The sequence below is a fragment of the Podarcis tiliguerta genome, assembly GCF_965153285.1.
Source record: "Podarcis tiliguerta genome assembly, chromosome: 2".
Classification (NCBI taxonomy): Eukaryota; Metazoa; Chordata; class Lepidosauria; order Squamata; family Lacertidae; genus Podarcis; species Podarcis tiliguerta.
The window spans coordinates 106,677,571-106,701,433 of NC_139535.1; the positions used below are offsets into that span (position 1 = coordinate 106,677,571).

A 23,863-nucleotide genomic window follows, 5' to 3' on the forward strand; every position below is an offset into this window, starting at 1 on the left:
TCGGTTAAGAACTTTGCTTCAGGATGGGAACAGAAATCGTGCGGCAGCGGCGTGGCGGCAGCGGGAGGCCCCATTAGCTAAAGTGGTGCTTCAGGTTAAGAACAGTTTCAGGTTAAGAACGGACCTCCAGAACGAATTAAGTTCTTAACCCGAGGTATCACTGTACATTCTTTCCAAGGCACCCCTGTGGGGATCAGGAGCCCAGTTATGTCACCCCTTGCCTGCAGAGCTGGCAGCCTCTCACCCTTTCTCAAACAACTTCCCTTGTGGAGTGTTCCCTCAGCCTCCTCTCCTCTTCCATCTCCTTGGGAGTCTGCCCCTCCCCGGTCTCTGAGCTGCCCCACCCTGCCCCAAAGAGAAGTGCCTCCTCATATTGTCCCACAGGGGCCTGGGAAGAGGATGCCCCCAGGCTAAGTGGCCCAACAGAGCCTGGCCAAAGGTGAAATTAAGGCCAGCACCTTATCTTGGTTGGCAGCAGCGGGCGCTGCTGAGCCTGCACAGAGGAAAAGCTCACCTGGGCATTCATCGCTGGCTCCCAGGCAGGCCTTGCACACAGCAAGCACAAGAAAGGTGCCTGCCTGGCTTCCCAGTTGTCCATCCATTCCCAGCAGCAAGGGCTGGCAGACTGGCTGGCTAGGCTTCCTTGCCCATTTGCTTGCTTACTCCAAGGTTCCTGGCAACCAGCACCCACTGGCCAGCTTCAGAGGCACCATTTGCATGGTGAGCTTGTAGCCAGGGCTGCTGCAACAAACAGCTGTGCAAGCCTTTGGGAGGCAGAGACACAAGAGGGCATCAGAACAGGGAGGGAAGGAAAGAGGGACAGAGGCCAGTGTTGCCCACAGCACCCCTGACCATCATTCAAGGCACCCCAGGGTGCCATGGCACACTGGTTGAAAACTATATGTTCAGCTGAATAGTTCAGCTAGCACACAGACAACTCTGCACAGAGTCGTAACCAGAAACCCTTGTTTCCCAGGGTTTTGAGTGCTGCTTAGCAATTGTGGTTAAAATCATTTGCTTTCAGCTGCTAGGTCACGGCCTGATCTAAAGTGGGTCACAACTGAAGTGCTACCACCATACAAATATATGTTTTTTATAAATAAGACCTGGGACCCCAAATGCACATGCAAGGTTAATGCTGGGTCCTGGGTCTAAAAACCTTGAAAGCTGCAAGTTCAAATAAGGCCCTGCTGGTCTTTTGCACTTTAACGTCAATACTTTCCTACTCCCTTTCTTCTTTTTAAACAAGTAGCTCTTGGATTTTAAACAAATACAGATACAAGAACTATTAAATATTTACCCAGTAGTACATTCAGTGCTGTTTGTTCTATCCGTTGACTTTAGGCATAAGCTTACACATTCAGTGTTCAAACCTATTACTTAACATAACCTTTCCACTAAAAAGATGGAGTGGTTGGTATAACAAGGTCTTGATTTTGGCCATTAACAAAGTTAAAGGTAGCTCTGGGCAATATTGCAATTAATTGTCTGAAACTGGTATGACTGTCATACCACATACCACTCTGGCTCATACAGGGAGGAGCAGTACGGAGTAGGACTGGACAATTTCAGACATTGCGATCTATCAGTACCAGTGGTGTAGCGTGGGGGGTGCAGGGGGGGCCGGCCGCACCGGGCGCAACATCGGGGGGGGGGGCGCTCGCACTCGCAGCTCTCTGCCCCTACCTGGCTCACTCCCTCTCTCTCACTGCAGTGCTGGCTGTGCGAATCCGATCCGAGCTGCCGGGTCGCCGCCACTGTGGAGTGGAGGGTGCCAGGCGTGCGGTGCGGAGAGAGAGCGAGGGACTATCTGGGGGAGAGACAGTGCAGGGGGGGGCCGCAAATTACTTGCCTTGCCCCGGGTTAGGGGGCGCAAATTACTTGCCTTGCCCCGGTTGCTGACAACCCACGCTACGCCACTGATCAGTACATCACAATATTTAGCTGCTGGTATATCACAACGTTGAAAACCAGGTATCGCTCTGTCCTAGTTAAAGTGGTCGACGTTTCTTTTTGTTCTGCCTTCAATTGTCCTCTTGTGTCTGGTGAGACGCTCAGACGTTGCTGCATCCCAGATACTATTCTCCCATGGCCTTCCAGTGTTTTTCAGTTAGGTTCTTCCATGTTGAGCAACCATTAACTGGGCTGCAGATAGTAAAGAAGCCTGCTAATTATCTGCGGTGCAAGGTGGAGCCCAAGACTATGTCGAAAAATAGGGCTTGTCGTACTTGCTGTGGAAGCTGCTTTCCCTGTGGGAAATGGGTGGGTCAGTTCGCAAAATGCTTTCCCAATCCTTGAACTGTTGTGTGTCTACTCCAGGGCTAGGCAACCTAAGGCCCGTGGGCCGGATGTGGCCAAATCTCCTTCTCAATCCGGCCCATGGATGGTCCGGGAATCAGCGTGTTTTTACATGAGTAGAATGTGTGCTTTTATTTAAAATGCATCTCTGGGTTATTTGTGGGGCATAGAAATTCGTTCATTTTTTCTTCTTCAAAATATAGTCAGGCCCACCACATAAAAAAGGCTGCTGACCCTTGCAATCTCAGCCATCTCCTGATCAACGTTTTCCTGTTCCTTAGGAAATCTTACCTTTTCCATGCTTCCTTGCATGATTTTTGTGTTCTTGATCTTACTCCTTTGCCTGTTTTTTCTCTCTTTCTAAGTTTGGTAATTTCTCTCAGGCTTAACAGTGCAATCCTATACATGTCTACTCCATAGCTGTCAACTTTTCCCTTTTCTTGTGAGGAATCCTATTCAGAATAAGGGAATTTCCCTTTAAAAAAGGGAAACGTTGACAGCTATGGTCTACTCAGACATAGATACCATTAAGTTCAGTGGTACTCTTAGGGTAAGTGGGTTTGCAGTCTTAATCTGCTGTGCTTTTTCCTGCTTTTCAGCTCACTTTGGGATTCTTTTTCTTTCCTTGAACTATTTTGCTTTACTATTTCTGATTTTCTTTTGATTTGCAAAGAACAACATTGCCGGTTTCTTCCCTTACAAAGCTTTATTTGCATTTGATATTCTTGGGCACACTGTGTGTGAGAGAAAAAGGGGCGGAGAATTGCTTTCTTTCTTTCTTACTGCATACGTGTTAACTTGTGGGAAATCCCTCAGGGCATGTCCTGTTCTACTTACTCTGTACAGTATCTCCAGCTTCTTTGAGCATGCTTCTGGCATCAAGTTTACCCCAACACAAATTTGTATTATACTTCATGGCTTCTGGTCCATGTTGTTCTCTTCTGCTAATTTAGTTAATTTCCCTCCAAGGATCAGTATTGGGACCTGTTTTAAAGGCCTAGTCTGTTGGGTTGAAATAAGCGACAGACGAGTAGCTGGTGTTCATGTGGGAGGCATCTCCTCGACCAAGTCTCGGAGAGTCCCTTTTTTTTGTATATTACCCCAATTGCTGCATATGTGCTTGGTGCTGATTGGTTACACGTGGGGTGCGTACAGGCATTACAATATTACATACACATACGAGAGGTTACATGAAGACATTACACATCACTAGATAGAGAGAGTACAGGAACATAGTAATCTGTGATTGATAGGGTGGTACTCAGAGATTATATAGAGTGCACTTAACATTCTTCTAGTCTGCGGTGATAAACAGGGGATGTATATAGTTAGATAGGAAGGTAATGACATCACTTAGAGACTCCGAGCTATCCATGCCAGGGTTGTTTGGAAGGCAATGTGCAGGAATACCACCTACGCAGGATCTCTAAGAATTCAACAGGAAGGCAACACAGGAAGGCAATATTCTAGCAATACAGGAAAGCGATACTCTACACTAGTCTACTTAAATGATGATCTCAGCACTTTCGGTTTATGTGGAGTCTGGAATTTAGGAAAGCCAGAGGAGCTGTCATTCTAGTTAAACTACTGAGTCAGTTTTTTGGGGGACCTTCTTGTGGCTGCGTAACATGTTAGAAGACCTCCGCCATGCCCTTGCATGGTTCTCTTGAGAATGGATGTAAAAGCGACAACAACCTGAACTCCAAGCAGCGTTTTCTTGCTGGCTGCACTTTGCACTGTTAAAATCGCCCCCCCTACACCACATGCGTGGCAAGAGCAGTCGAGGAATCCTACTTGATGTCAAAATTGGAATAAGACCTCCTTTGTTGCAATGGCATGATTTCCCCTTACGCTTTACTGCCTCCTTCCTGTGTCTCTCAAGAGATTATAATATAAACTCGGGGATGTGGGTTTGATGTTGGGAATCTGTACGTGCAGCTAGACAGCCAGAAGGCAATCTGAAGGAGTAAGTCTGCCTGGTGATAACAGAGACATGGAGACCGCTCCCTGATTGGTCAAGCTCTCTCAAAGGAGTGATAATTAATGGTCTACTAACTGGGATGTGTTAGTTCTGGAGTTCAGAGGTTCAGTGTTCTGTGTGTCAGTGTAGGAGTTGTGAGTCGTGTCAGAGAGAGCTAGCAAAAGATCCGCGTTCTGTTCCTGTAAATAGTCCACTGTATATAATAAACTACAAGTTCCTGGTTCCTGCTTTGTCTATCCTGTCTGCAGCCAAGTTGCCAATTGTTGCCGTGGATTCTGCGTGTACTCTGCTAGGTCTGGCTAAGGTCCTGCAACTAGTCGGAAAGTTGCGAAACACCAATAGGTTTTGGCAATATTTGAGCCCCACCTTGGGCTAAATATTGCATTGCTGGGGTTTGGACTGGATGAACCACATAGTCCCTTCCAACTCTGAGTCTGTGATCATTCAGCAGACAGGACTTGAGATGGGAAATGCCTTTAGCTCAGCAGTCCTGAGATATTATAAACAATGTTTCTGCACAAGCTTCTTAACCATGATTGTTGCAGCAATGTTAAGGGGTGGAAAGCCCATTTTATTATTATTATTTCCTCCTCGCTCCTCTGCAAAATACGACGAATATCACGACAGCCCTATTGCGAAATAAAATTTGCAAATAAAAGTGCATAGCAGCGACTGACTGACATTTCAATTCCTTCCTGGCCAACTATATATATATATATATACAGTGGTACCTCTGGTTTGCTAGAAGCGGCTTAGTCATGCTGGCCACATGACCCGGAAGCTGTACACTGGCTCCCTCAGCCAATAAAGCGAGATGAGCGCCGCAACCCCAGAGTCGGTCACGACTGGACCTAATGGTCAGGGGTCCCTTTACCTTTACCTGGGGTTACATACGCTTCAGGTTACATACGCTTCAGGTTACGGACTCCGCTAACCCAGAAATATTACCTCAGGTCAATAACTTTGCTTCAGGATGAGAACAGAAATTGTGCTCCGGCGGCACGGCAGCAGCAGGAGACCCCATTAGCTAAAGTGGTGCTTCAGGTTAAGAACAGTTTCAGGTTAAGTACGGACCTCTGGAACGAATTAAGTACTTAACCCGAGGTACCACTGTACAGTGAGGGGGGAAGTATTTGATCCCCTGCTAAATTTGCCCGTTTGCCCTCTGACGAAGAAATGACCAGTCCATAATTTTAATGGTAGGTTTATTGTAGCTGTGAGAGAAAGAATAACAACAGGAAAACCCCCAGAAACCCAGAAGACAAAAGTCAGAGATTGATGAGCAGTATAATGAATGAAATAAGTATTTGATCCCCTATCAACCAGCCAGATGTCAGGCTACCTGGTATCTTCACTGTATGTAACGAGCTGAGATTGGAAGCACCTGCTGTAAGGGAGAGGTCTTACCTGTAATCCCAGCTCGTTACAGTACCTGTACGAAAGACACCTGTCAACAGAAACAATCAATCCAGCAGATTCCAAACTAGCCACCATGACCAAGACCAAAGAGTTGTCCAAGGATGTCAGGGACAAGATTGCAGACCTGGACAAGGCTGGACTGGGCTACAAGACTGTTGCCAAGCAGCTTGGTGAGAAGATGACAACAGTTGGTGCAATAATTCGCAAACGGAAGAAACACAAAATAACTGTCAACCTCCCTCGGTCTGGGGCTCCATGCCAGATTGCATCTTGTGGAGTTGCAATGATCATGAAGCAACCCAGAACTATACGGGGGAACTTGTCAATGATCTCAGGGCAGCTGGGACCATAGTCAAAACAGTTGGTAACACACTACGCTGTGAAGAACTGAGATCTTGCAGAGCCTGCAAGGTCCCCTTGCTGAAGACAGCACATGTACAGGCCCGTCTGCAGTTTGCCAATGCACATCTGAATGACCCAGAGGAGAACTGGGTGAACGAGTTGTGGTCAGATGAGACCAAAATTGAGCTCTTTGGCATCAACTCAACTCGCCGTGTTTGGAGGAGGAGGAATGCTGCCTACAACCCCAAGAACACCATCCCCACCATCAAACATGGAGGGGGACATATTATGCTTTGGGGGTGTTTTTCTGCTAAGGGGACAGGACACCTTCACCGCATTGAAGGGACGATGGACGGGACCATATATCGTCAAATCTTGGGTGAGCACCTCCTTCCCTCAGCCAGGGCATTGAAAATGGGTCAAGGCTGGGTAATCCAGCATGACAATGACCCAAAGCACACAGCCAAGGCAACAAAGGAGTGGCTCAAGAAGAAGTACATTAAGGTCCTGGAGTGGCCTAGCCAGTCTCCAGACCTTAATCCCATAGAAAATCTGTGGAGGGAGCTGAAGGTTCGAGTAGTTACACATCGGCCTCGAAATCTTACTGACTTGGAGAGGATCTGCAAAGAGGAGTGGGACAAAATACCTCCTGAGATGTGTGCAAACCTGGTGGCCACCTACAAGAAATGTCTGGCCTCTGTAATTGCCAACAAGGGTTTTTGCCACCAAGTACTAAGTCATCTTTTGCAAAGGGTTCAAATACTTATTTCACTCATTATGATGCACATCAATCTCTGGCTTTTGTCTTCTGGGTTTCTGGGGTTTTTCCTGTTGTTATTCTGTCTCTCACAGCAACAATAAACCTACCATTAAAATTATGGACTGGTCATTTCTTCATCAGAGGGCAAATGGGCAAATTTAGCAGGGGATCAAATACTTCCCCCCCTCACTGTATGTTGAGAAAGTACTGCATTGCCATCAGTTGCATAATAATAATAATAGTAATATTTATACCCCACCCATCTGGCCGGGTTTCCCCAGCCACTCTTATATAGCTGCACCGTCATTTTAGAGTGATGAAAAACCTTGTGCCTTTTTTTTTTACTAAGCACATAATTGATTTTTAAAATTATTTTATTTATAAAATGAATTTTTATTATTTTATTTATAAAAAGGGGAGGGGCCTCAATAGGTAAAGGTAAAGGTACCCCTGCCCGTACGGGCCAGTCTTGCCAGACTCTAGGGTTGTGTGCTCATCTCACTCTATAGGCCGGGAGCCAGCGCTGTCCGCAGACACTTCCGGGTCACGTGGCCAGCGTGACAAGCTGCATCTGGCGAGCCAGCACAGCACACGGAACGCCATTTACCTTCCCGCTAGTAAGCGGTCCCTATTTATCTACTTGCACCCGGGGGTGCTTTCGAACTGCTAGGTTGGCAGGCGCTGGGACCGAATGACAGGAGCGCACCCCGCCACGGGGATTCGAACCGCCGACCATGCGATCGGCAAGTCCTAGGCGCTGAGGTTTTACCCACAGCGCCACCTGCGTCCCAATGGGGGCCTCAATAGCCAGGTTTAAATAGACAGCTGCTGCACCTGTTGAATTCCTGGTAACAACACACACAACTTAACAGGCTGCTTTTAACTATGTAACTTCCATTTCAAACACAATTCAACAAACAATATCTCACAAAGTGTAATTCCATAGGCCAACGCATCATGCAAACGGAACGTATCAAGAGAAATTAAAGTCCAATGGACGGTCAGGAGGTAAAAGTCCATTCGGTTCCTAAATTGGCATATTGGCAATAAGAACCACTATATGGTGTGCTTATCTTATGATGTTCCACGTATCGCTGCTTTGAGGATTCTAACGTTCCTTGTATGTAGATATCGGATCAGATGGAAAACTTGAAGGTATGGCACGACAAGGATTCCGGGATAATAACCGTGTTTCGCCCAAACCGGGCTTCGTCAGCCGTACTGCATATTCTTGTAAGACGGAAACAAGGAACAAAATAAATTCAGTTGCGGCAACCTGGTGCTCATCTCCAGCACATAATTGAGGGGAAATTATTATTATTAATAATAATATATTATTAATAATATTAATAATAATAATAATGGGGGAGGGGGCTAAATAGTCAGCTTTAAACAGCCAGCTGCTGCACCTGTTGAATTTCTCTTCTAAACCCCCTGGGGCAAATCTCCTTTCCCCTTTCGGCGCGCGTGGGCGCGCCACCGCAACATTTCCCTTTCTTAATAGAGGAGACGAAATGAAAAGAGAAAGTGCGCGCGGGGAGGGGGGGGGGAGAGAGAAACCTGCGGAAGAGCGCATGCGCCTCGTTCCCTCACGCTCCCTCCGGCGACGAAGTTAGGGCGTGACGCGGCTTTTGACGGACGGGCGTTCCCTTCCCGCTAGATGGGCGGGGATTCCGGCCGGCACCGCCCCCTCCCTTCTCTTCTTGGCGGCTGCTGCTGAGGGGAAGAAGTGTCAGTCCGGTCAGGCGGCGAGGGAGAGGGCGGCGGCGGCGGCGGGAAGATGGCGGCAGCGGCGACGGCGGCGGCAGCGTGGCTGTGGAGCGGTCTGTGGAACGAGCGCTTCTGGTTCCCCGCCAACGTGAGCTGGGCCGACCTGGAGCGCCAGGAGCCCGGCGTCGGGGAGGTGTACCCGCTCCCCCACCACGTTTTGGCCGCTTTCCCCGGGGCGCTGGGCCTCTTCGCGCTGAGGCAGCTCTTCGAGAGGTGGGAGAGCGGCGGCGGCGGCTAAGCGGGGAACGGGGTGGCGGGGACGGAGGGAGCCGGCGGGGGGAAAGCGGCGGACACTTCCGCCCGCCTGCCTGACGGGCCGAGGCGAATGGGATGGGTGGGTGGGTCCGAGAGGGAAGAGGTAGCGTCGCCCTCGCTGCCGCTTCCTCAGTCGGCCTCGAGGAGGGTTTGGGGAGGGGGTCAGAGGAGGGAAGACCCGTTTTCTCTCGCCTTCTCGCGCCACGTTGGGCCGCCGTTTTATTTCACCATAATAAAACCTTCAGAGGAACTCCGTAGCCAGACCGCACTCTTTATAAAGATGGGGAATACGCAGGAGAAATGATTTCCAGGAGATATAATAATACAGTGGTACCTCAGGTTACATACGCTTCAGGTTACAGACTCTGCTAACGCAGAAATAGTGCTTCAGGTTAAAAACTTTGTTTCAGGATGAGAACAGAAATCGTGCTCCGGTGGCATGGCGGCAACAGGAGGCCCCCTTAGCTAAAGTGGTGCTTCAGGTTAAGAACAGTTTCAGGTTAAGTACGGACCTCCGGAACGAATTAAGTACTTAACCCGAGGTACCACTGTAGTAATAATAATAATAATAATAATAATAGTAATAATAATTTATACCCTGCCCATCTGGCTGGGTTCCCCCAGCCACTCTGGGCAGCTTCCAACAAAACACTAAAATACAATAGCCTATTAAACATTAAAAGCTTCCCTAAACAGGGCTGCCTTTAGATGTCTTCTAAAAGTTTGGTAGTTGTTTTTCTTTTGGGCAACTGGTGGGAGGGCGTTCCACAGGGCGGGCGCCACTACCGAGAATGCCCTCTGCCTGGTTCCCTGTAACTTGGCTTCTCGCAGTGTGGGAACTGCCAGAAGGCCCTTGGAGCTGGAACCCATTGTCCGGGCAGAACGATGGAGGTGGAGACGCTCCTTCAGGTATACTGGACCGAGGCCAGTATACCTGATATATATATAGAAGGTGCTTGTAGAATTTGTACTGTTTAAAACGGAAAGGGGTTAAACGCCAGTGGTTCCCAAACTGTTTTTGGCCATGCCCCACCTAAGCATCTCTAAAATTCTGATGCTCCTCCCACCGACATAATAATTCTTAATTGTTCAAATAGTGAACTCCTGTTCACATGGAGGAAGCCTTAAAAGTCATTGACTTGGTCTAACTGTTCTCGAATTGCCCCCCTTAAAAATCAAATGGCCCCCTTGTGGGGCGTTTGCCCCATGTTGGGACCCACGGGGTTAAACCATTGCAAGAGGTGTTGAAATTTTGGGAGGTTGGATAGTTGCAATGGAATGGTCTTGGTGGTGGGGTGCACCTTTTTATTTTTACTTATTTATGATAATTACTTTGTCAAGAAAGGAGTGTGTGTGTGTGTGTGTATATATATATATATATATATATATAAGCAGCGGCAATTAGAATAAGATCTATTATTGCATCAACTTTACATTTTTAATAATTTTATTTAGTTTTTAGAAATTTACAATCGCTTATCCAACAATCAACATAAAAAGAGAATTCCAAAAAAATCTCCTGAATTTCCCTCCTCCCCTTTGTGGGTCCAATATAAGGATTAACTTTCCCATATGGCTCAGCTTTTTGTTTTTTTAAAGTGTGACTTTGGGGCGTGCCCTAGAAGCATCTTCCCAAAAAGTGTTTCATACCAGAGGCTGTTATAAAGAAGACAAGACAATTGTGATCTATTCACCACCCCTATAATAAATTTCCAAACTGCCCTTTGTCATAAATGACCTCCAGGCAGCATTAGTTGCCAAAATAGAATGCTTCGTTGCCATTTTGGGGCAAGACAGCTCTAAAGTTTTCTTTTTTATGGAGTGGCTGTGATGGGTTATCAGTTAAACATCTGGCAAGTTCAGATGACAACCTTGAGCTACGTTATGAACTTTGAGACCTTAAAGAAGAAGAATCACTTGATCCAGGGACGGTTCACATATATATTGGCCCATTCCTACCTGTTTTTTCTTAATGGTGACACAGAATGTAAGAGGATTTACAACTGAGCAGCACAGTTTGGTAGGGTAAGCGAAGACAAGCTACAACATTTTACTATAATGTTATTCACTGCTCCTGCTTAGGCTGCACAGAAAAAGCATTTTGGTTCCTGAAATTCATTTGGATTGTGCAGATAAAATAGAACTGATAGAATTCTACAGGATGTGGTGTTACATGTTCAAAAAAGGCCAAGATCCAAGGATCCCCAGGCATGCACCTAAGCAATTATGTGGGCTTCTACAATTTCCTCTTTCAGCTGTAAGTTGTCAGGCTTCAACAAATCCTGTTCAGGGAGAATCCTTTTAGGACCAGTTAGAGTGACATGGAGGAAGAAGCATGGTACTTTGGATCTGTCACCATGTTTTAAAAATTAAAAAAAAGTTATTTGGTTAAATATTCATTATTACATTCACTCCCAATGGACTTACTCTGCAAGCATAATAATTGATGACATCAATCTGCATAATATGTGTCTGAATAAGTTCAAAATAACTGAGGCAGTTATTGTTTTAGTTAATATATGAATTAGTATTGAACAGGATGAGAGAAGAAATACCGCTAAATGTTTATGTTCAGTTCAGCATTAGGGTTAGGTCTCAGCTATGCCAGTTTCAAAATGAAATTTTACCATGCACTTCAGGGAGAGTCTTCTGCTGCTGTGCTACTATGTGTGTCAGTGGCTCGGCAGCAAAAGACTCCTTTCTTTTCCTGAAGCACTGTGGCACAAGCCAGGTGATTCACACCACAGCATGGCAGCAAAAAAATCCGCTGCTGTGTGACAGCCAGCCAGATAGTGGAGATGTCAGTCATCATCCTGGTGCCCATATACGATATCTTCACTTGGTTCCAAGTAGCTCACAGCTCAACGTCCCTGTTGAGTTTTGATCTTTGCTTCCAGGTAGTTTATACATAAACAATTATTAAAGCTATAAAAACCTTAAAACTCAAAAATGCATTAAACTCAGTACCCGTTTGACTTTGTTTTTTGTTTGATTTCCCTATAAAATATCATTTTTGTAGCAAGAGAAAAACCTGTATTCATGAATTTGGCTCTAGAATCAAAATCTCAGTAGACTTCAAATCTATGTACAGAAGATAAATTGAAAAGTGGAATACCAGGAACATTTTTTGAAAATATTGGAAAAAAACTGTTCAGGAATGTTGCGGCTGGCCATACAAAGCAGTTTGGGTCATACAACCCTTTTTGAAAGGACTAGTCCAGTTCTTGCAGTGGGGGCTGCTGCTGTCACTTCCAAAGCTCTGGCTGGCTTGCAGCAGCTAGGGCAGGTGGTAAGATAGTGGGTTTTTTATTGTCCCTTGTTCTCCTTTTTCTTTCTTTGCAGCCAATGAGAATAAATTAACTATACCAGCTTTAGGGCTGATGTAGTTAGGTGCTCTGTTGGGAGCAGGATGGGAGAATAAAGAGGGCTTAGCATCCTGCAAACCACCCCGAAGCACTCCTTTTCTTTTCCTACCCTCCTCTCCCCTCTCCTGACAGGCAGAACATCTAACCTTATGGAGCATTTTGCTTGTGAAATTTGGGCAACACAATACAGCCTTTTTCTGTGTAGAAGCCTTTTGACCCCTCCCATGTTCATACATAATTTTCTGATTTATCCATTAAAATTTCACTACGCCTGTTTTCTTATTCTCATGTCCTGGAATGAACACTCCATGAATTATGTGCTTCAATTTAACATTGGGAGTCTGGGACTGATGACTCACAATTTGAGCCACAGATTTCTTAAACCATTGTTTTTTCTTCCCTTCCTGTCTGTGGTGCCTCACTTTAGAGGAAATGCATTCACATTTTCGGCATATCATAGCAGCACACTGGTTTATCATATGCATATCTCTCTTTTTTAGGCCCTAGGAGAGAGTGCAGTCTATTGTTCCTATGTGTTCGTCTGTTTCCTCTCAGTTTTGCCAGTGAAACTCTGAGATAAGTGAAACTCTGAGAGAATGACAGGAGATCAGCTTTAGCTTTCGCAGAATGGCTTAGTATTCTGACCTACAAAGGATCACCTCATTTTTTTACTGAAACCTTCAGAAAGGCCTCAAATGCACAAATGGATTTAATAAGTGCTGTGGAATACTACAGGTAGTGTAGTTATTTTTCATGTGTCCATGTCAGGCCATTTGGAACTGTGATAGGCCTGACAGACTGCCTTCCCTAAGCTTCCCTCCCTAAGCCTAACTGGGGAGGGGTTTACTTTTTATATTTATATTTAGATCCTGTCATATTTATTCCTTTCTTCGTTTTACATATTCTCAGTCACTCAACAGCAATAAATGTAAAATGCAAATAGAGGTTACAATCACATATATGAGCATTAATTAAGAAGTCTAGATATAGGCATTCCGTGTCGGTGGCTCTCCCTTCTTGTCTTTCTTGTTAATGTAGGTGGTGAAATAACACAAGACTGGTCCAAGCAACTCCCCATTTACATGGGAGTTGTGTACCCAGGTGCCATATGGCTCAGTGGGATGCACTTAAGCCTGCCCCACCCCCTTGCGGTGCTGAAAATTGTCTGTGTGTGCTGCTCACACACAGATGAGGAGTTGCCTGAATATATTGTATCTGATTTTAGATTTATTTTCTGCCCTTCCCTATAGAACATTTGGATGTCCCAAAACAAGTTGTCTTAAGTGGTACTGATAAACATCACAGGAGCATCTTGTTGCTGTAAGACATTGAACTGGATCAATGTCAATGTCAGTGGGGAGGCTTTGACTTCCTTTCATCCTTTGTGTGGGAAGCAAATTTAAATGGAGGAGAGTTTCAAAAGTAGATTGAATTATGGCAGGGAGGCTGTTGCATAAGGTCATAGGGTGAGTTGACTTGGTCAACAATGTATGCATCCAAATAGGTTTTCTCATTCTTCTTGTGTAACTTTCAGGAAACCACTTTTGGAATTGGGGCATTTAAAAAGTACCAGTAATTCAGTAGAACTCTTGTACTGCTTGTGAGTTTCCCACAAGCATCTGGTTGGCCACTGTGAGACTGGACTTAGATGGGCCATTGACCTGATTCAACAGACTCTTCATATGTTCTTAATGTTCAAGATTAATAAAAATATTTTTTTCACATCTCAGCTATTATCTTGCAGTGTTTGCAGACTTGATGAGACGATGAGACCCTGTGAAGATGTGTACTGCTTTGGTGTAGTTCAGTCAAATTTTATTCCCTCAAATGCAGACTTTAGTGTGGTGTAGCTAAATTAATTGATGCCTTTTGAGCCCTTTAATATATACAGTAGTACCTCTGGTTACGTACTTAATTCGTTCCGGAGGTCCGTTCTTAACCTGAAACTGTTCTTAACCTGAAGCACCACTTTAGCTAATGGGGCCTGCTGCTGCCGCACCGCCGGAGCACAATTTCTGTTCTCTTTTATATATATATATATATATATATATATATATATATATATAATTATTAACAGGCCAATCAAATCACATTATTTCCAAATCACATTATTTCCAAATTATACAGCCAGATTTTAAAATTTTTGTTGGGGGTACCCATACTTCAAGCTCCGAAAGGGGGTCCAAACATCACTTATATTGCTGCTTTAATTAGACAGTTCTATCCAGTTCTGTCCAGATAGTCTCTTTGTTACTTTCCTCATCTTGTTGTTGTTATCATATAATCCTTTCTTTGCGATCTCTGATAATCTTCACAAGCGGGTTAAAAACAAACATCCTCTGTGTGGGTTTTACACTTTCCAAAAATCATATCGCGTAAGGACAGACGCCATTTCCACACCTCCATAAAGAACTTTCCATCAGTCTGTCCGTTAATTTCCCCAGGCTTGCCAAACATATCTCAGAGGGCTCTGCCAGATCTAGATCACAGTCTGAAAATCATTCGCATTCCGATGGCCCTGGTCCTCCTCCCCCTGTCATTCTAAGGCAAGCCAGTCTTGGCGAGACACCATTTGAAACTGCGTCATAAAACTTTCCTTCGTTCTCCGATGTTTACCAATCCTCTCTTTGATCAATAATTCACTCCACACAGTTCTTAAATTCTTGCTTGTGATTAATAAATTGCAACGATTCTTCTTTCTGGGGTGGAGGGTTATTAATATCACATAAGGTAAAAAGAAAGAAAAGTTTTTTCCTCCATCCCCTTTCCGTTTCGCTCCAAACATACCAGTCTTTTAATGGTGATTCATCACTTGATTTATTTGTCCCACCCGTCGCTCCGCTCACAGAGATCCATTAATCAGCAGTCTTAACTCCTGATCTTCGCTTGATGTATGTGCTTTAGCTTCTTTCCAATTATGTATTTCCAATTATATATTTCGAGCCAAAGCGAACCAGTGCGCTGATTGGAGACAGCGTCAAGAAGAGCCGACTTCAAACGAGGGCTTGTGCCAAGTGTCCGCACCCCCTTCTTTCGAATCCAGGGGTGAATTATGGACCCCACTGGCAAGGCAGTCCCCCCCATCCCCTGGGGGGGGGGGAAGGCTGCATACTTCCCATACCAGCCTCTTAATTACCTCGTGTGGGTCGGAGAGATGTTATTGTCGGCCATCTTCCAATGCGCTCCCTGGTGGCCCCCGAGCACGATTTCTGTTCTCATCCTGAAGCAAAGTTCTTGACCTGAGGTAATATTTCTGCGTTAGCGGAGTCTGTAACCTGAAGCGTATGTAACCTGAAGTGTATGTATCCGGAGGTACCACTGTATGTAGAGTGATACTTCTGATGGACACATGAATAGAACATATATGGTATCTGTTGAATTTTCTTCTGAGGCTGCTTTATTTTTGTATTAAAATAGTACTATTTTCTCATAGCCTCAACTCAGCAGAGGTGTCTTGTCAATGGTCAATACACAGTCCAAGCTGGTTGGAGTTAAGTTTGCATTGTTAAAAACCTGCACGTAGACAGGAATTTAGGAAGATTACAGCTGGGACTGAACATCAGTGAAGCCATGAGTTCTAGGTTACTCCAGACTTGAAGATAGAACTGAGATGGTTCAATGTTATGTGCACTGAACTTTTCAAAAAGATGCATTTTAACAAAAGAGTGTAGATTAAAGAAAAACTTGGAGTGCATTGAAGTGCATAAACATTGGTGTGTTTGCTTTTGTCTCATTGAAGGATGCTGTAGGTTGCATAAGGAAACAGAACCCAAGGAAACAAAGCAAATTGTATTTCAGAAACAAAATACCGGTATATGTTTGTTTCAGAAACAAAATGCATGTTTATAATCCTCAGGTGTCTTTTTAGATTATGGTTGACTTTTGGAATGTACTTTAGGGCATAAATGTTTATCTCTTGTATCTAGAGATGAATTGTGAAATAGTTTTCGGGTTGCTGGCCAGAACCTACTTAGCTGTTACTTGGTACACTGGAAAATGGAAGGTTAAACCCCAGAAGATTTCTACACAAGACTAAACCCATGGAAGATTTTTATCTATTAATATTCAAAATTAATAACAGCGATGAGGTAATAGCCTTGTTACTGCACAGAATAACACATTGAGTGTGACTTTTGGAGCTTGTAAGTAGAGCTTTTAAACTCACTAATGGTGTGGTCTGCTCTTTGCAAGAGGAGTAGAGGGGAAGCATTGTAAATGGACTAAACAGGGTGTTTAAAAGGTCTAACAGTCTACATTTTCCTAAAGCTTCACTGTGCAGTATGATTCTGTGACTTTAATACTCTGCTGGGGGCTGCCTCTTGCTGGAGAGTGTGTTTAGCCCCTTGCTGTAGATCTAGACATCCAGCCAAGTCTTTTATTAATTAACCCACATGGGTAATCTGTCTGTGTGGTGGAAAGTATAAGATACAGACAACTCTTTATATCAGGGGCTGATAACCTGCTGGCCTCCACTTGCTCTTGGACTACAATGCCCATCATCCCTCACCACTGGCCATGTTGGATGCAGCTGATGAGAAGTGGTCTAACAGAATATAGGGAAGCATAGTTGTTTAAACCAGGAAAGTCGTTAATACCTGTATTCATCGCTGTCCTTTGCTATGACATATGTAGAAATCCCAAGTGGCCTCCTTTTAAAACTGAATTGTAACATGGTACACAGCCTTAGTTATGTAATACTAATTAAAAAAACCCTTAAATCAATTAAATGTTTTGCAATCTTGACTTGCACAAGTGAAAGCATGGACCAGTGCCATCGTGGCTGATCTTAAACTTTGGAGATGATTATACTGGAGCAGGAGTTACTTGATAAAAGCTGCTTATACGCCAATGCGCCTTAAATTTGATCCAAGCACACAGTGGTAAGCGATGTACTTTGCTTTCACCCAGTTTATGAGATTACACTTCATACCAGTTAGTATCCATTATACTTTCCAAACTGTGTACATTGCGGCAGCCTTTGGCTATGTGCAATAAATCTGACTGACTGACTGACTTTCCAAACTGTCTTCGTAAGTGCAGCCTTGTGAATAAGCTTGTGCAAGTTACTAGCCTGCAAAAAGAAATACAGTACTAGCTTACTGGGGGTTGGTAGAGGTGGGATGGAGAGTTGTACCCTCCTTGTAGCAGCATACTGCTGCATTTCTAAGCTGACTATGGAGGTAGAGGGCTTGTCTCCTTTGGCAGTTCCTTTGCTGGGAGTAGAGGAGCAGTTGAGCACTTGGCTCCAGTCAGCCTGTTCGTTTGCTTCCATGGAATTCAGTGCATTCACCTTCATGTAGTTCCTTGTCACTTCTGGTTACCAAGCTAGTGCTTAAATGAGAGGCTGGGTTGATACTGAGCGGTTCAAAAAGTTTGATCAATTTACATTTTTGTACCTTGCTATAAAGGAACCTTGTGGCACCTTAAAGACTTACATGTTTATGGTGGCTTAAGCTTTCATGGACTGGCATCCGCTTAATCAGATTCATGAAGTGTTACTTTTCAGGTAGCAACCTGGGCTCATGAAATACCCATAATAAATACATTTGTCTCCTATAAGTGCCACACAACTCTTTTCTTGCTTTGTTATTTTGTTGCAACAGGTTAGCAAGGCTGTACCTCTGAAAGGTGAGTTTCAGATGGTTAATTCATTGCAAGAGAGAAAAGTGTTACGCATTGACGCTTTATAGCAAGTTATATGAACTTCTTTTTAAAAAACCCCAATAAAACTTCTGAAAGTGTATGGCATCATTTAGAGATTTGTTTCAGTGAGATAGATTGCACAGTAGAACTCAGTACAAGTTGCAGTTGCTAATATGTATAATGATAGGATTGTATATGCAAACACTGCATTGTTTTTTTATTAGGTGGAGTGGGGAGCCTTTAATGAGATACACCAGAGTATGTCTTTTAATTGACATCATCATCTTGCTGTTTTTATTACATTTGGATGTAAGACAAATACTGTAACTGAATTGGGAGACACAGGCACTATGCCTGGCGTGGTGTAATATAAATCGAGCTGGTAACTGCTGAAAATGTAATAGGTAATTGATATGTGGGTTTAACAAACTTTTCATCTAATAAAATATGCCCACAGCTGGGTGACTTCCATTGTTAGGAAAGACTGATGAGTGCAGATTCATCTGCTGTACTTGGATCAGTTTGCTAAATGGCAGCTATGAAATCTTTGGTGATCAGTGCACTTCTTAAATGAATTTCTTCACCCTCTTCTGTTGCCCATTTCCATTACCCATTATAAAAAGAGGAATCCTGCACTTTTGAATTGAGGTGCCTGCAAACATACAGCCCTATAGAAAGGAAATGTGTTGTTGTTTATGCTGTAGGCTATGTTCTAGTTTTTGTGTAGAACATTATGGTCTAATTTTGGCAAACTAGTGTAATGTGTAATTGGTTTGGGCTGCTTGATAAACTTGGTGACATAGAGATGAACTATAGAACCAGTTGTACTTAGGACTAAAACAGGTGTACAGTTGTACCTTGCTTGTCAATTTAATGCATAGTCCATTCGACTCACAGAACCATTCAAAAGCCAAGGCACGGCTTCCGATTGGCTGCAGGAGCTTTCTGCACTCAATCAGAAGCTGCGGAAGCCGTGTCGGACATTCAGCTTCCAAAAATTGTTTGAAAACCGGAACACTCACTTGAAAAGAGAATTAGACAAATTCATGGAGATAGCTATCAAAGACTACTACATGTGATGACTGCTCTGCCTCCACCATTGGTGGCAGTAATGCTTCTGAATACCATTTGCTGGAAACTACAGGAGGGGAGAGGAGAGTGCTGTTGTACGCATGTTTTGCTTGTAGCTTTCTGAATAGGACTAGATGGGTCACCGGCATGGTCCAGCAGGCTCTTCGTATGTTCTTATAAAGGTAAAGGGACCCCTGACTGTCAGGTCCAGTCGCAGACAGCTCTGGGGTTGCGGCACTCATCTCTCTTTACTGGCTGTGGGAGCTGGCATACAGCTTCTGGGTCATGTGGCCAGCATGACTAAACCGCTTCTGGCGAACCAGAGCAGCGCACAGAAACACCGTTTACGTTCCGCTGGAGCGGTATCTACTTGCACTTTGACGTGCTTTCGAACTTCTAGGTTGGCAGGAGCAGGGACCAAGCAACAGGAGCTCACCCCGTCGCGGGGATTCGAACCGCCGACCTTCTGATTGGCAAGCCCTAGGCTCTGTGGTTTAGACGACAGCGCCACCCGCATCCCTGTATATTCCTATGAGTTATAGTAAAAGCCATGGAAACCTTCATGCACTGCCTTTCACATTCAAATATATTAACCAAGTGTATGATGTAGCTGCATCTTCAGTGTAGCTGCTGCTGTTTTGTCTTCTAATTTAGTTTATTATCTCCCCTTCACCCACAATGTCCCAGAGTGGGCTACAACAATGCTAAATACAGTCAAACCTCGGTTCTCGAACTGCTCCATTGCCAAACATTTCGGCTCCCGAATGTTGAAAACCTGGACATAAATGCTCCGATTTTCAAACATTCTGCGAAAGACGAACGTCTGACGTGGCTTCCGATGAGTGCAAGAACCAATCAGAAGCCGCACCTCGGAAGTCGAACTGTCTTCTGGAACAGATTACATGCGACTTCCGAGGTTTGACAGTATAGTATTAAAAATGTACAATCAGAAATATAGAGTGGGTCTTGAAAGTATATTTACCAGGTTTTAAAGCCTAAGGTAAAGAGTGCTCTTTCTCTGTCTGTTTCTCTGTCTCTCTCTCTGCCAAAAACTGTATAGTGAAGTTGCCAGATGCACATCTGTGGGGAGGAGTTCCACAACCTACCTATAGGTACATGCTGGCATGCTAGTTCTACACAAATGTGCCAGTACCCATGATAAGTGCATTTAAGTATGTCCGGGGAAGCATGGAACATTTACATCAATAAGCATTTGCCTCTTACTTGTGTCAGATTTGTTTGAGCTGATCCCTAAAGCAGTTTCTGATCTGTTTAACTGGAACTTAAAACACCCGTTATCGATGTACCACCCCTCACCCTAGCACAGATTAATCTGCCAGAAATGTAATGTTTGAAATGGCCCTCACGTTCCTTTCTTAAACATCTCTTTGGAAATGGGCTCCAGTACTTTTTTTGGTTTCTATGGAAGCCGCCCAGAGTGGCTGGGGAAACCCAGCCAGATGGGCGGGGTACAAATAACAAATTATTATTATTATTATTATTATTATTATTATTATTATTATACCTCTCGCTGTGGATCTGTGCTTTGAGTACTTGCACTACAGTACTAGACTGCAGAATTCTTTTCAAAAGAATGTTTTCTTTTTCCCTCCCATACATTAGGTATAATTCAAGGGAAGGAGTGGGCATGAAATTTGTGTTCTAAAAACTTCACCTATCTTAATGAGCATATTGAGATGCTCAGGATATGATTGCGTATTGTGTTCAGAGAGTGTTTATATGAATGAGGAAGACAGCCAGAGTAGTTCTTAAATTTGTGACACTTTGTAGAAACATTCATCATATCACTTGTCATCTTATATTCTATTTCTGATCTTTAGGGAAGAGTCCCTGCACTTATGTAGCTGAAACAAAAACACTCATGAGCAAGAGAGAGGTGAACCCCTGTGTTTGCAGAAGTAAAATCAGTATTTGGGTTGGGGCTGTGGGGGGCACAAAAGAAGGGCAGTGTGAACTTGGGATGCTCAGAAGACGTTGACTGTTGGAAGTTGGGTTGAAAGGGGGGGCGGTTACAGAACACAAGGAATTCAAACTGCAGCATTTTGTTGCAGGTCCTTCTGGTAATGTCTAATAATTAATTTTAAAATCCTCTCATTGCTTTTCATCATTTTGCTAAACTGGCAAGTTATTTTATATATATATCATGAAAATACATGAGGAAGCTAAGGAAACCTTTTTCTGTTGTCGTATCAAGCAGAAGTGTGAAGTAAAACAAGCTTGCACTCTGAAATTTAAATAGAATTATTCTTTTAGGTGAGTGGTCTTTTGTGTGCATGACCATATGCAGGGCAGAAAAATGTGACTGAAGTCGCAGTATATTTGGGATTTTCATATTCTGGGTTATTTTTCTCTGTGTTCATTTGTTACATCTTTGGGATTTCCCCTCCAGATTTATTGCAAGACCATGCGCTGCACTTCTTAACATTCAAAACTGTGAACCTCGCACAGCTCAACCCAATGCAATTCTAGAAAAGGTGTTTACATCTATCACTAAGGTGAGTGATGCTTCAAATTTTTGTTTGAATGCAATAGAATGAGTAGTGGTTATAAGAACCATACACACCACCTTAAGCTCCTTGGAGGCATGGGGGATATACAGTGGTGCCTCGCAAGACGAAAAGAATCCATTCCGCGAGTCTCTTCGTCTAGCGGTTTTTTCGTCTTGCGAAGCAACCCCATTAGCGGATTAGCGCTATTAGCGGTTTAGCGGCTATTAGCGGCTATTAAAGGCTTAAGGGATTAGTGGATTAGCTGCTAAAAGGCTATTAGCAGCTTAGTGCCTTAGAAAAAGGGGGTGGGGAGCGAAAAAAAATCGCAGGAACTCGCAAGACATTTTCATCTTGCGAAGCAAGCCCATAGCAAATTCGTTTTGCGAAGCACCTCCAAAACAGAAAACCCTTTCGTCTAGCGGGTTTTCCGTCTTGCGAGGCACCACTGTAAATCTTATTAAATAAAAAAAAAAGCTCATTCTTTCCAGTTCTGTTGTTTTCCAGGGAAAATAAACTTTTCACTACTATAGTGAACATCTAGCTCATGGGTAGGCAAACTAAGGCCCGGAGGCTGGATCCGGCCCAATCGCCTTCTAAATCCGGCCTGCGGATGATCATCAGCATGTTTTTACATAAGTAGAATGTGTGCTTTTATTTAAAATGCATCTCTGGGTTATTTGTGGGGCATAGGAATGCATTCATTCCCCACCCAAATATAGTCTGGCCCCCCACAAGGTCTGAGGGACAGTGGACCAGCCCCCTGCTGAAAAAGTTTGCTGACCCCTGATCTAGCTACACATAACCAGAAAATCTGGCTACATGTGTTCTTTACATTGTTTTGTATGTGTTGTTGTTTACTCCCCACTTCCAATGTGTGTGTTGAGTGCGTACATCTAGTACTCAGACTATAATTCTGTATAAGGTTTGAACAGAAACCAGGCAAGGTACTGTTGAAGATAACTGATCATGTCATTTCCTCCATAGTTCTCAGTTTTTCTCTGAAGAAAATTACTTCTTTTCTTACTGTTACTACTAGGCTAATCTGTTGAGTTATTTTCCTGCTGTCTGGGTTTCTCAGAACATTGATGTGTAGACTATAATGGATGCAACCAGTGTTTTCGTTTTCTTTTTAGAAAAAGGGATGTTGATACTCACCATTAAGTTGTTAGAGAAAGTGTCTCAGTTTTAACATGCGGGGGGGAGGTGCTGGTGGTGCATACCCCTAGATAAAAGGACTACTGTATTTGCAACAGCATTTAACAGAAGACTAACCTTTAGCAGAACTAGGAATGAAGGTTTGACAATAATTCACCCCCCCAAAACCTTACCTATGCTGAAACAGGCATATTTCCAAGAAACTATGGATTTATTTCTGTTTTATTCTTCACGGGATGGATCCTGGAGGCTGACTTCTTATTTCTGTTGAATGCTTTTAACTCCCTACTGCTGCTTTTAATTTATATCAAATACTCTATTGTAAGAATATCCCTGTCGTGCTCTGTTCACCTTGGCTACTTTTGTTAGCTCTGTCTGCTGATGGATGGCCACACCGACTCGGCCCCGGACACACTGACCAGATGCTTGGAAGCTGTGGCTGGATGGTTTCGTGGGAGCCGATTGAAACTAAATCCTTTGAAGACAGAGGTCCTATGGCTGGGTCGGGATGGCATGGGGATGAGAGACCAACTCCCTTCTCTTGTGGGGGCCCAATTAGTGCCATTGCCTTCCGTTAAGAGTTTGGGTGTAATCCTTGACGCCTCCCTTTCCATGGAGGCACAGGTTACAGCAACAGCCAAGGCGACATTTTTCCACCTTCGCTACATCAAGCAGTTGGTCCCTTACCTTTCCCGCCCCGACCTGGCCACAGTGATCCATGCGACGGTCACCTCCAGGTTTGACTACTGTAATTCGCTCTATGCGGGGCTGCCCTTGAAGCTGTCCCAGAAACTCCAGCGGGTGCAGAATTCAGCAGCGAGGCTCCTCACGGGGTCTCTGCCATGGGAGCATATTCACCCAGTGCTTTTCCAGATGCACTGGCTCCTGGTAGAGTACAGGGTCAGATTTAAGGTGCTGGTTTTGACCTTTAAAGCCCTTCATGGCCTAGGACCCTTGTACCTACGAGACCACCTCTCCCAGTATGCCCCACGGAGAGCCTCAAGGTCCATAAATAGCAACACCCTAGTGGTCCCGGGCCCTAAGGAAGTTAGATTAGCTTCAACCAGAGCCAGGGCCTTTTCAACACTGGCTCCGGCCTGGTGGAACGCTCTGCCTCATGAGACCAGGGCCCTGCAGGATCTGATTTCTTTCCACAGGGCCTGTAAGACAGAGTTGTTCCGCCTGGCCTTTGGCTTGGAGCCAATTTGATTCCCTCCCCCTCTTTCTTTTTCCTTTTTCCTTTCTCCTCCTGTGATGAGGCTGCATTTTAATATTTTAATGTTTCAATATTTTA

The 23,863-nt window shown here is 44.3% G+C and overlaps 1 protein-coding gene and 1 long non-coding RNA gene across 2 annotated transcripts in view; one reads left to right on the plus strand and one right to left on the minus strand.

Moving 5' to 3' along the window:
- Positions 1 to 7,709: 7,709 nt before the first annotated feature.
- On the minus strand, positions 7,710 to 8,286 carry LOC310671831. The gene is made up of 2 exons (XR_014508238.1): positions 8,210 to 8,286; positions 7,710 to 8,030 (listed from the first exon to the last, which is right to left on the minus strand). It is a non-coding gene; the product is annotated as an uncharacterized lncRNA (long non-coding RNA).
- Positions 8,287 to 8,349: 63 nt separating this feature from the next.
- The window catches only part of CERS5 (ceramide synthase 5), a 34,609-nt gene continuing 19,095 nt past the window's right edge, over positions 8,350 to 23,863 (plus strand). Inside the window, exons 1-2 of the mRNA XM_083427818.1 lie at positions 8,350 to 8,783; positions 21,315 to 21,420. Of these exons, the coding sequence (XP_083283944.1) occupies positions 8,581 to 8,783; positions 21,315 to 21,420 (309 nt within the window). The 5' untranslated portion in view covers positions 8,350 to 8,580. The remainder of the gene's footprint in view (positions 8,784 to 21,314; positions 21,421 to 23,863) is intronic.